Here is a 13529-nt window from a genome sequence, read left to right as displayed (position 1 = left end):
ACAAGAGTTTTTTTTTTTTTTTCAGAATGAGGAGGATTTGTCACGTAGTAAAGAATCGATCGTCTTAGCAGCAAAACGACACTGAAAAATACAAGTGTAATCTTACCAGAGTAATAAACCCCAAAGAGAGGGTACAAGTACTGTCTTGGTAATCATGATAAATTATGTGTTAATAGAGAACCGTTTACACTGGACGTACAAAAAAACAACTACGAGTGTGAGTTTTCTGTTCTGAGCACGTGCATATCGCTGAGTATGTCGCATCCTGATTACAGAAAACTTATACTTGACGGTCATCCATGTTCTCCAATCTAAAGGGTTCCCAAGGAGACATGATTTACATTAGTATCAAACTTTATTCTTTTTTTACCATCCGATTGGCTGAGAGTTATGATGATCTGACGGTCGCAACCTTTTTACTTACATTGACTGGCAACAGCGTTTAAGAAACGAAAATGTGTTTGTGCCAATGCTTACATTTGTCATTGTGGTACTAAAAACTTCTTTGTTTCCTTTCTGTTCTTTTTTATCAAGTTTTAACACCTAACTTTAACTCCTTTTTTGCTTGTAGAGTGGTAAGTCAGAAGTTGGTCCAGACCCTGATGAACTCTTGAAAGGTCTTGTGATAAGGGGAGAGTGCTCTTACAGGGTATTATTTTTTGAGTTTTTTTTCATAAAAATGTGTCCACAACTCTCCCTGACTTTTCAAGTAGGCAGTATTAAAGATAAGATGGTTAAACAATGACTTTAAGGACGGTGCCTACTAATGAACAATATTTTTGCCCCGGTGTGTGATTATGCAGGAAATGTAGATCTTAAAAGTGTTATTAAAATCCAAAAAGAGAATTGGGGGTAACCACGCATTTTTCAAAGAGAATTCATGAATAATATTTGTAAAAAGCTTTAAAATACAAACGCAAATGTATGGCGTTCTTTCTCAAATTAAAGCTTAATTATCTCTCAAAAATGCATGGTTACCCCCAATTTTCTTTTTGGATACCAAGAGTACTTACTAAGATCTACTTTCTCCGGATAGTTTTAAACCGCACAAAAATATCCCTGTATTAGTAGCATCCGCGATAGGAATCCGAGTATCTGGAGATGCGCAGAACCGTATGCGCAATAACAATAGTAGGCGTCGTCCTTAAGTGAACATTTGCACTGTTTGTTTCAACTTGTTAAAGTAGGTTTAGAGCATTTAATAGCCCTGTGTAGACAATAAAAATATACAGCCCTGGAAAAAGTCATTAGTGCTATTGTGACCTCTTTGCGTTCATTAAAATTTGAGAATGAAGTTCAGGCAAACCCCTGCTTTCATTTATAACACTTGGACAATAAAGTAAAACCTTAGATTTGCTTTAGACATTGGTTGACTCAGAGTTGACGGTGTCAAAGGCTGTAACTATGGTTTAATAAAAGTAAATTCAATAAAGGTTGCTTGGGTGAAAGTAGAAAGGCAGAGTGAATCATTTGTCATGTTAATTATTAGCCAAGGCTACTAAAGTAAACTGTACTTTGAATAGGCTGAGTTTAATATATCAATATTCAGGCATGACTATGTACTTGTAAGGCTTTGAATCACACTATGCTATGGCTGATGTGAAATGTCTTGTTGTCTTTTAAATATGAACTCAGTGAAGAAACAGTGTCTACATTGATAATCCAAACTTGAAATTACCTTTAATTCCCTGTATAGATTGAAATATGCCATGGCCCTATCTTTTCTCATCTTAAGTAAGTGGTATCAGCTAGTTTCAAATTAACAAAGCTCTTTTCTTTTCAGCTTGATACATACTGGACATACGAACTTTGCCATGGAAGGCATGTAAAGCAATTCCATGAAGTGAAAGCTGGTGTTGTGGTTTGTTAAATGAATTATTGAATGTTGTTTGTAATTGTGCTTATTTTGTGCAGTCTTATAGAAAATAAAATTAATCCTGATTCTCTTGACTGGAATGGAGTTTTTGGAGTATCTGTAATGTCTGACAGTATTCCAGACTGTTCCACAATGCGAACGGATTACCACTCCAGAAAACACACTCACATTTTCAGTTCGCCATCTTAACTTTAATGACTACCCACAATACACTAAAGGCACAGGTTACACAGGGAACCCACAGAACAATCACAGTACAGTATCTTCCGGTGTAAAACTTAATTTTTGCACTTTATAAACAGGATAACCAAGTACAAGAATATTACCTTGGAAGACTAGAGCCAAAAGTTATCCATACAAAAAATGAAGGTTTGCACTATTTTATTGCCTAGTTTGGCAACTTGTGGTTGCTAAATCCTGGTAGATGTGAATGTTGTGCATTCTTGTAGCTGATACGTGAATGTTTGCCAATTTTTTTGCTTCTCTTTAGGTAAAGATAAACCGCTTGTCCAGCCTCCAACACAAGGCAGTGGGCATTCCGATAAGAATGTATGCAAAGATCATAATTCAGTTTTATTTACGTATCAAATATTAACCTACATTGCTGTGGGTTTTGTCAGTGTTGGAATGTATGAGCCTTCTGCCAAAAAAGCAAGAAGAACAGGCCTTTGCCTTCAGTCAATCATTTTAAGAGCTTCTCTAGTGGCTTACATTTATGTACTCTCCAAACTGACAAAAATCGAGCTTGAAGATTTTGCATACAGTTCAGGGTCTTCTGACTAAGTCCGCCCCCTAATTGAAAGCCAATTATGCTGAGCTAATCAGCATTTGGTCACGTGCTAAGGTAGCAGATCACTTGTGAAGGCTGTCAATTGACGCCCAATCCTTTCGCATGTGCTTGACATGACTCTTCAATCATTTTTAGCGGGCAGATTATGGCAGGAAACAAAGAAAAGCAATTTTAGTGGTTTTAAAAATTAACTTTTCAGAATTTTTTTTCGGGAAAATATAGTTCACAGCCCACCGATTCAAGATTTGCAAAAACAAAAAATTTGAGCGAGACATCCAAATTTACCTTTACCGAGACCTTAAGCTAAACAGAAAGGAAAGATGTCAAAACAAAGATGTGAGATCCAGGGATCGAACTCAAGATCTCTTGCACCAAGGTCGAGCACTAACCAACTGTGCCATCCTTTCTCCTCATAACAGAGTTAAATTTCTATTTGCATTCTTTGCCTGAAGACGTTTTCTTTTAATTTGCCTTCTTTTATTCCACTTTTATTGATATCTCAAAGGTTCCCATGCGTAAGATTGATGGACATGAATTTCCTTTCTATAAAGTTGTAATGACGAATGGTACCCCTTGCGATTTGTTGGGCAACAAACCACGCATGACATTTGTCCTTTACATTTGCAATCCAAGGTCAAGTAATGAGGTGAGAAAAGTCTTGCTTTTACTAAATTAATATTATTATAATTCTGATAGTTTGCCTCCTTTTCAAGGAGCAGTGTAAGCTCTGTTGGCGCATGGGTGTGCTATATTAACCCTTCTGTCCCTGAGGTGCATTTTTTGATAATATTGTAATAAGTTATACACTTGAATCATTAATTTGAGATCTTTACATGTACAGTGTTCAACTTTGATTTCATCCATAGATAATTTCTGTGAAAGAGCTTCAAACTTGTCAATATGAAGTGGAAGTTTTTACACCACTGCTTTGTGCAAACCCAGCTTACATGTGAGTTTTCATTTTGAGCTTTTTTAGTGCAGGTATGAAGGACAGAATTCACTCGACATAAAAAACAACTTGCTTTAATCGGAACACACGCCTTTGCCGACAACAAACCGGGGGCAATGCGAGGTTCGCTACGAAAAGAAAGAAATACAGTAATATAAGTTAGGACTGTAACTACGTAAAACGTAAACTAAAAAGATTATTTAACAAATAACAAGGCTTACCGAATGTGCGCAACAAGACAGGAAAAAAGAGTACTCGGTTTAACAGTCACTCGGTTGAACAGGACAAAAAAAACGATTTAACAAAATTTTCGGTCCTAATATAGTTCTACTAATTGGCCCCTTGGGGAATAACGAGAAAACTCCTGAGACACTAAACTGATTCTGTTCACTAACGAGGTAGTGTTACTTGAGTTGAAAAGAATATGACACGAAAAAGGATAACAGTAATAATAATTCGCATACGAAATGGAGTTATAAACTGTCCGCAACATTCCGGCCCCAAATAAACTACTTGATAGAAACAGTTTATTTCACTCAAAATTTATGCGGACATGGGAAAGTTCTCCAAGAAACACAGCTTTGTAATGGGCCTGATCAGGGAACCGGTTTTCGTTTTAATCTCCACTGAACGCACGTGACCATCTTTAGCTTTGTGGACTCTGGTAACCCGACCTAAGGGCCATTGACCCGATGGGTGTTCTCCTCTGTGAGCAAAACCAAGTCGCCCATCTTAAGGTTTCGGCTAACATAGCTCCACTTGTGGCGTTGCTGCAACGTGATCAGATATTCTCGGAGCCAACGCTTCCAGAAAATGTTAGCTAGGTACTGTATTTGCCGCCAACGTCGCTGACAGTACTGATCTTGTTCGGAGAAAACTCCAGGGGGAATCGATTGGTTTGACCTCAGTAATAACAAATGACTTGGAGTGAGAGGCTCAGCATCTATTGGGTCGTCTGGGTTTGGCGTTAGAGGGCGAGAATTTATGACTGATTCAGTCTCAGCCATTAGGGTCAGAAGTGACTCATCGTTGACAAGTTGCTCTCGTAGAAGGGCCTTGAGGATTCTCTTGACTGATTGAACGATTCTTTCCCAAACACCTCCCATGTGACTGGCTGTCGGTGGGTTGAAGATCCATTTGATCTCACGCTGACTTGTAAACGCATTTATCTTCTGTTGATTCCATTCTGACAGTGCACTTCGCAGTTCTCGCTCGCCACCATGGAAATTGGTACCGTTATCGCTTCTGATGATTTCGGGACTTCCTCTCCTGGCAATAAACCTTCGCAGGGCGTCAATGAACGAATTCGTGTCTAAAGAGTGCGAAATCTCAATGTGGACAGCTCTGGAGGCTAGACAAGTAAACAAGCATCCGTAGCGTTTTACACTGCTGCGCTTAAGTCGCACTAGAAACGGGCCAAAGTAGTCAATGCCTACGAACGTAAAGGGCGGTCGGTCTGGGGTTAGGCGCTCCGAAGGCAAGTCCGCCATCCTTTGTTCCCCTGTTGGTGAAGCTCTCTTACGGCAGAAAAGGCATTCTCTCAACACACGGCGCACCGCCACACGACCCTTGACTATCCAAAATTTCTGTCTTATGGAAGATAACACGTGTTCTCTACCAGCATGGGCTAACTCTTCATGGTACTTCCTAACAATCAAATCCGTTACATGGTGTTTTTTGGGAAGGAGAACTGGATGCTTGACCTCAGTTGGAATAGGTGCGTTTTGCAATCGACCTCCTACGCATAAGATTCCATCGATCAGTATCGGACACAACTTGCGAAGGGGACCTTTTGACTTCACCACTTGAGAAAAATGCTCTTTGAAGGCTTCCCTCTGGACACACACAACAATTTCCTTTTCAGCCCTTTTTAGATCATCTACCGAGAGCTCTCCCTTAATTGGCCCTAAGTGATTTCCTTCATCATGATGTCGCACTTTGCTGAGTAGGAAAAGCTTGTACTTCAACAACCACGCAACTCCCCTCTTGAGACGATTCCAGGAAGAATAGCGCTCCATAAATGAATGCATGATGCTCTTGTGTGAAATCACGTACGTCTGAACTTCATGCTTCACCTCTGGGTGATCATCTGGTATGTTCGGTATTGTGCCAAGGGAGGGCCAACATTCATCTGATTTCCACAAAAACTCAGGACCATGCAACCAACGCTTATTACGGATTAACTGTTCTGCAGTTAGACCCCTCGAGGCATCATCAGCAGGATTGGATCTCGAGTCAACATATTTCCACTGATCAGGAGACGAACCGTCATGAATAATCGACAGGCGGTTTGCCACGAAGGTTTGAAATCTCTTAGACTGATTTTGGATCAACTGAATGACAGAAGTGGAATCACTCCAAAAAATGCTCTCTTCGATGGGCAGATCCAGCTCTCTCCGGATGATATTATCCAACTCCACAGATACCACTGCGGCCGACAGCTCCAAGCGAGGGATTGTGATCGCCTTTAGGGGCGCCAGACGAGACTTTCCGATGACAAATGAACAATGAATGTTACCATCCGTATCAATCATGCGTAAATAGGAAGCTGCTCCGTAGGCGCACTGGGATGCATCGGAGAAATGGTGGACCTGAGCGTGACTGACCTCTCCAAATGAGTCAGGTTTGTAACATCTTCTTACTGCAACCTCCGACAATTTAGGTAAAGCAGCTAGCCAATCTTTCCAGTCACTCAGAGCTTGACCTTCTACCTTCTCATCCCAACCAATCTTCTTCCTGCATAACTCCTGAAGAATCAACTTCGCTGACAATGTGAAGGGCGCCAAGAACCCATGGGGGTGATAAACCGAGCTTGCGACTGACAATATACCTCGTGGGGTTGGTGGTCTTTCCTTGGCAATGACTTTAAAACAGAACTCATCGGTCTGAGCTTTCCACTGTACTCCTAGAGCATGCTCTGTGGGCATCTCGTCAAGGTCCAAGTTAACAACGGATTTCGCTCGTCGACTCGGAGGAATGCTTGCCAAGACTTCTCTGTCATTGCTCATCCATTTCGTTAAGCTGAATCCACCCCGTGATAACAGCTCAGTCAACATTTTCACAAGTAGCCGTGCATCGTGACGTGTTCTGACAGACTTTAAACAGTCATCCACGTAGAAATTCCTTTTTACTGTATTCACGATCTCGCTCGGAAAGGTATCCTTGTTGTCTTCTGCTGTTCTCAACAGACAAAAACAGGCACAACTTGGGGACGACGTAGCTCCGAAGACATGGACCGTCATCTTATACTCTGCTGGGGTGCTGTGTAGTTCTCCATTCGGCCACCAGAGGAAACGCAAAGCGTCACGGTCACGTGGATCAACTCTGGCCTGATCGAACATGGACTCTATGTCAGCAATTACAGCGAACTTCTCCTCTCGGAATCGCATCAAAACACCGATCAGGTTATTGTTCAGGTCAGGTCCTTGCATCAACTGGTCATTCAGTGAGGTACCCAGGTATCTGGCGGCACAATCAAAAACTACACGAACCTTGTCCGGTTTCCTGGCGTGGACAACTGGATGATGAGGAAGGTACCAGACGATCTTTCCCTCAACAGACAGCTCTCGTGGAAGAATCTTTACTGCGTGACCCTTAGACAAATATTCGTCCATAGTAGTGTTGTACTTCCCATGAAGGTCTTCATCCTTTAGAAGTCGTCTCTTCAGCGAACATAGCCTCGATTCAGCGAAACAACGGTTGTTCGGGATCGAAGGCGGTCGATTTCTCCAAGGCAACCCGACCTGATAATGACCATCTGTCTTTGTAACCGTCTCATTCATAATCTTCAAGGCTCGTTTGTCTTCCAATGACATGCACACATTAGATGTAGCTAAACTTTCACCAAAGTCAGTCAACCAGAACCTCTTCACTTGCGACTGAAGCAAGTCGTCGTCATCCAGGGAACGCACAAAGCTCACGTGAAATTCTTCGTGAGGATTCGTGGGACCAACTGGGCCCAATAGGGTCCATCCTAACGGGAACCTGACTGCATACGGTTCATCACTTGCCCCTTTCCTCTCGTCTAGCACCCAAAATGCCTCGGGACAATCTCCGCCAATCAAAAGCATTACTGTCTGATCATCAATCTGGGGAAAACTCAAATCTCGGAGATGGGGCCATCGCCTTAAATCATCAGGTACTGGAATGCTCTTCTCTGACACAGGAATTCCTTCAACAGACCACACTCTAGACAGGCAGAGATCCTTTACACCATCTATGCTGCTGACCATCAGACCAACCTCCAACCCACTTTGTTCTTCAGTGTTACTAAGGGTAGTAAGAGTAAACTGCCGGTTTATCCCATTCAAACCAAGCTTCTCCAATAGTCGATGATCACACAGTGACACGTCTGAACCGTCATCCAACAATGCGTATGTCTCAATGACCCGACCGTTACACAAACCTTGAACGCGTACAGGGATGACTCGAAGGCAGACCCGTTTCCTGCCGGCCCCAATGATGCCGTTTGATGCCGCGGCCGACACTCGGTGTGAAACTACTCTGTGATCTATGTCGTGATTATCACGCGTCCCATCCGGGGGATGCAGTAGGGTGTGATGTTTCCTTACACAACCAGACCTTTCGCACGCTCTTACCGCTGCACACCCCTTCGCGTAATGACCAGGTACCAAACAGTTTCTGCAAATATGCTTTTGAAACAAGAGATCGAGGCGTTCCTGATAAGTCTTCGCTTTAAAGGCTATGCAGTCCTTCAAGAAGTGTGACTTTAAGCACAAAGGACAATGCGGACTGGAAGTACAGACTTCAGGAGGAGGGTAACTACGCGTGACGTCGCGAGGTCCAAGGCTGATACATTTATCTGTGGTTACATCTCTGCGTGTGATCCTGCTCGAATCTCGATCCGAAACATCGCGTGGATGGACAACTACATTGTTCCTTATCTCGCGTGGACTCTCGTGTGAACTCTTTGGAGCACTAACACTTCTCACAGCCAGGGTTGTACCTATTTCTCTGTTGAGGTCTATTACCGCTTCTGTCTCTCGAACTGTTCACAATCAAGCGCTGACCAAACATGTTACTTGCAATATCAGCGCTTCGCTGAATAAAAGCGGTGAGATCGGAAAAACGTGGGCGTCCCCCATCACGGAAAATGTTCTCTTCCCGCTCAGCCCATTTAGTCTGAAGACGCGGGGGTAGGCGATCCATAATCTTCAACAACGTTTCAGAGTTATTTAAATGTGCATCATAACCGGTTTGAGACAAGGTGATCTCACATTTTAGCATCTGACGAGCAAGTTTCTGCAACGCTGATCCGTCAGTTGGCTTTATCATCTGACCCTTGATTAGTTGGTTTACATGGGCTTGAGCAACAATGTGAGGTCTTCCAAACTGATGATACAAGATCTCCCTAGCTTTCTTATAACCACGTTCTGACTCGTACATGCAGCAGTTCTCAATAACTTGTTTGGCTTCACCCCTACAATACTGGATAAGATACGCCAACCGTTTTTGCGGATCGCTAATCAAACTGCCAATGTTGACATCGAAATTATGAATAAACTGGCAATACTCCAACGGATCTCCATCGAATGTTAATATCTCAGCTCTAGGTATTTTGAAACCTACATCTAAGGCTGACGCTAAGGTCCTGACCAGATCTTCCACCTTACTTTCATTTTGGTCTGTGTGAGAGGGTTGAGGAGCGCTACTGATAGGCGATGTTGGTAACCTGCTACTCCATCCGGCAGCCAATGGGTTTAAGCTATGACTCTTCGTGACTATTGATTCTACCGGAGAAGAGATAGCTAGCCTTACCGGCTCGCTCGTAGCACTTGGCGTCGGAGCAGGACCAGACCTAGGAAACCCTTCTGGCCCCCTGGGCCCCTGGCGAGAACTTCCCAGACTCCCTTGAGGGGCATCAAGCGCTACAGGATCGAAAACTGGGGCTGACCATACCTTCTCGCTCGCGGTTGCCAATTCGAACTCATGAATCAATTTAAGTCTCTGTGCCTCGTTCTCCAACTGAGCTCGCCTTTGCTCAAGTTCTTGAGTTAGTTTCAGTTGCTGCAGCTTAAGGTGAGCTAATTCACGGCGTTCCTTAGCTTCTCGAAGTCGTGCACTTGATGTACTTGACGCTTGACTGTTAATACTTGCTAGACTCTTTGACGACTTTGACAACTTGGAATTCGAGCGACCCTTGATTGAAATCAGTGAAGCCGCTTGACTAATGGAATCCTCAGGTTCCACAGGGGGTGTAGAACGAAACGCTTCACGATCGATCCAAAATTCTATCCTCGACATAAAGTTCTGTCTCCTCTCAACCTGAACCGCAAATGAATCCTCAAAGGACTTTCTTTCTTCGTGGTCTGGAAGAAGTGCCAACATAGAGAAATGAATGTCCTCAAAGCGAGAAAACGTGGTATAAATTAAGTCGTTTTTTAACAAAACCTCCTCAACTCGACCAGAATCACCAATCAACCTCTCAACTTCATTATACAATCTCGTTAACCATGACAGATAACCACTTCTAGAATTTTTCATGTGGGAAACATCTTGTCTAGAAACGCCTTCATGACCAAGCTCTAACAGACCGCTAACGGCGAGATCCTCGCTGTACTTCGAAGCCATCCGTACTTTCACTTTACTTGTTACATTCGCGAACGATATGAAGGACAGAATTCACTCGAGTCGACGAGCGAAATCCGTTGTTAATTTGGACCTTGACGAGATGCCCACGGAGCATGCTCTAGGAGTACAGTGGAAAGTTCAGACCGATGAGTTCTGTTTTAAAGTCATTGCCAAGGAAAGACCACCAACCCGACGAGGTATATTGTCAGTCGCAAGCTCGGTTTATGACCCCCTTGGGTTCTTGGCGCCCTTCACATTGTCAGCGAAGTTGATTCTGCAGGAGTTATGCAGGAAGAAGATTGGTTGGGATGAGAAGGTAGAAGGTCAAGCTCTGAGTGACTGGAAAGATTGGCTAGCTGCTTTACCTAAATTGTCGGAGGTTGCAGTAAGAAGATGTTACAAACCTGACTCATTTGGAGAGGTCAGTCACGCTCAGGTCCACCATTTCTCCGATGCATCCCAGTGCGCCTACTGAGCAGCTTCCTATTTACGCATGATTGATACGGATGGTAACATTCATTGTTCATTTGTCATCGGAAAGTCTCGTCTGGCGCCCCTAAAGGCGATCACAATCCCTCGCTTGGAGCTGTCGGCAGCAGTGGTATCTGTGAAGTTGGATAATATGATCCGGAGAGAGCTTGATCTGCCCATCGAAGAGAGCATTTTTTGGAGTGATTCCACTTCTGTCATTCAGTTGATCCAAAATCAGTCTAAGAGATTTCAAACCTTCGTGGCAAAACGCCTGTCGATTATTCATGACGGTTCGTCTCCTGATCAGTGGAGATATGTTGACTCGAGATCCAATCCTGCTGATGATGCCTCGAGGGGTCTAACTGCAGAACAGTTAATCCGTAATAAGCGTTGGTTGCATGGTCCTGAGTTTTTGTGGAAATCAGATGAATGTTGGCCCTCCCTTGGCACAATACCGAACATACCAGATGATCACCCAGAGGTGAAGCATGAAGTTCAGACGTACGTGATTTCACACAAGAGCATCATGCATTCATTTATAGAGCGCTATTCTTCCTGGAATCGTCTCAAGAGGGGAGTTGCGTGGTTGTTGAAGTACAAGCTTTTCCTACTCAGCAAAGTGCGACATCATGATGAAGGAAATCACTTAGGGCCAATTAAGGGAGAGCTCTCGGTAGATGATCTAAAAAGGGCTGAAAAGGAAATTGTTGTGTTTGTGTCCAGAGGGAAGCCTTTGAAGAGCATTTTTCTCAAGTGGTGAAGTCAAAAAGTCCCCTTCGCAAATTGTGCCCGATACTAATCGATGGAATCTTATGCGTAGGAGGTCGATTGAAAAACGCACCTATTCCAACTGAGGTCAAGCATCCAGTTCTCCTTCCCAAAAAACACCATGTAACGGATTTGATTGTTAGGAAGTACCATGAAGAGTTAGCCCATGCTGGTAGAGAACACGTGTTATCTTCCATAAGACAGAAATTTTGGATAGTCAAGGGTCGTGTGGCGGTGCGCCGTGTGTTAAGAAAATGCCTTTTCTGCCGTAAGAGAGCTTCACCAACAGGGGAACAAAGGATGGCGGACTTGCCTTCAAAGCGCCTAACCCCAGACCGACCGCCCTTTACGTTCGTAGGCATTGACTACTTTGGCCCGTTTTTAGAGACTGAAGCGCAGCAGTGTAAAACGCTACGGATGCTTGTTTACTTGTCTAGCCTCCAGAGCTGTCCACATTGAGATTTCGCACTCTTTAGACACGAATTCGTTCATTGACGCCCTGCGAAGGTTTATTGCCAGGAGAGGAATTCCCGAAATCATCAGAAGCGATAACGGTACCAATTTCCATGGTGGCGAGCGAGAACTGCGAAGTGCACTGTCAGAATGGAATCAACAGAAGATAAATGCGTTTACAAGTCAGCGCGAGATCAAATGGATCTTCAACCCACCGACAGCCAGTCACATGGGAGGTGTTTGGGAAAGAATCGTTCAATCAGTCAAGAGAATCCTCAAGGCCCTTCTACGAGAGCAACTTGTCAACGATGAGTCACTTCTGACCCTAATGGCTAAGACTGAATCAGTCATAAATTCTCGCCCTCTAACGCCAAACCCAGACGACCCAATAGATGCTGAGCCTCTCACTCCAAGTCATTTGTTATTACTGAGGTCAAACCAATCGATTCCCCCTGGAGTTTTCTCCGAACAAGATCAGTACTGTCAGCGACGTTGGCGGCAAATACAGTACCTAGCTAACATTTTCTGGAAGCGTTGGCTCCGAGAATATCTGATCACTTTGCAGCAACGCCACAAGTGGAGCTATGTTAGCCGAAACCTTAAGATGGGCGACTTGGTTTTGCTCACAGAGGAGAACACCCATCGGGGTCAATGGCCCTTAGGTCGGGTTACCAGAGTCCACAAAGCTAAAGATGGTCACGTGCGTTCAGTGGAGATTAAAACGAAAACGGGTTCCCTGATCAGGCCCATTACAAAGCTGTGTTTCTTGGAGAACTTTCCCATGTCCGCATAAATTTTGAGTGAAATAAACTGTTTCTATCAAGTAGTTTATTTGGGGCCGGAATGTTGCGGACAGTTTATAACTCCATTTTTGTATGCGAATTATTATTACTGTTATCCTTTTTTTTGTCATATTCTTTTCAACTCAAGTAACACTACCTCGTTAGTGAACAGAATCAGTTTAGTGTCTCAGGAGTTTTCTCGTTATTCCCCAAGGGGCCAATTAGTAGAACTATATTAGGACCGAAAATTTTGTTAAATCGTTTTTTCGTCCTGTTCAACTGAGTGACTGTTAAACCGAGTACTCCTTTTTCCTGTCGTGTTGCGCACATTCGGTAAGCCTTGTTATTTGTTAAATAATCTTTTTAGTTTACGTTTTACGTAGTTACAGTCCTAACTTATATTACTGTATTTCTTTCTTTTCGTAGGGAACCTCGCATTGCCCCCGGTTTGTTGTCGGCAAAGGCGTGTGTTCCGATTAAAGCAAGTTGTTTTTTATGTCGAGTGAATTCTGTCCTTCATATCTTTTAAAAAACCGGATATGAAACCTTCGGTTTGCCACGAAGGTTTGAAATCTCTTAGACTGATTTTGGATCAACTGAATGACAGAAGTGGAATCACTCCAAAAAATGCTCTTCGATGGGCAGATCAAGCTCTCTCCGGATCATATTATCCAACTTCACAGATACCACTGCTGCCGACAGCTCCAAGCGAGGGATTGTGATCGCCTTTAGGGGCGCCAGACGAGACTTTCCGATGAGTCACTTCTGACCCTAATGGCTGAGACTGAATCAGTCATAAATTCTCGCCCTCTAACGCCAAACCCAGACGACCCAATAGATGCTGAGCCT

The 13529-nt window shown here is 43.5% G+C and overlaps 3 protein-coding genes across 3 annotated transcripts; 2 read left to right on the top strand and 1 right to left on the bottom strand.

Moving 5' to 3' along the window:
• The first annotated feature begins 154 nt into the window (after positions 1–154).
• Positions 155–3636, top strand: LOC138039862 (endoplasmic reticulum lectin 1-like). The gene is made up of 7 exons (XM_068885695.1): positions 155–217; positions 572–649; positions 1784–1861; positions 2179–2245; positions 2367–2425; positions 3172–3312; positions 3533–3636. The coding sequence occupies exons 1-7, from the start codon at positions 155–157 to the stop codon at positions 3617–3619; spliced, it is 573 nt and encodes a 190-aa protein (XP_068741796.1). The 3' UTR covers positions 3620–3636.
• Positions 3637–4289: 653 nt separating this feature from the next.
• LOC138039861 (uncharacterized) lies at positions 4290–10206 on the bottom strand. The gene is made up of 2 exons (XM_068885693.1): positions 8582–10206; positions 4290–8256 (listed from the first exon to the last, which is right to left on the bottom strand). The coding sequence occupies exons 1-2, from the start codon at positions 10204–10206 to the stop codon at positions 4290–4292; spliced, it is 5592 nt and encodes a 1863-aa protein (XP_068741794.1).
• A 493-nt stretch (positions 10207–10699) lies between these two features.
• Positions 10700–12691, top strand: LOC138039860 (uncharacterized). Its single transcript, XM_068885692.1, has 2 exons — positions 10700–11350; positions 11831–12691. The coding sequence occupies exons 1-2, from the start codon at positions 10700–10702 to the stop codon at positions 12689–12691; spliced, it is 1512 nt and encodes a 503-aa protein (XP_068741793.1).
• Positions 12692–13529: the final 838 nt, after the last annotated feature.

This window comes from Montipora capricornis, chromosome 3, assembly GCF_036669925.1.
Source record: "Montipora capricornis isolate CH-2021 chromosome 3, ASM3666992v2, whole genome shotgun sequence".
NCBI lineage: Eukaryota > Metazoa > Cnidaria > Anthozoa > Scleractinia > Acroporidae > Montipora > Montipora capricornis.
Note: the sequence above shows the minus strand (reverse complement) of the source record. Positions and strands in the feature narration are given on the sequence as shown.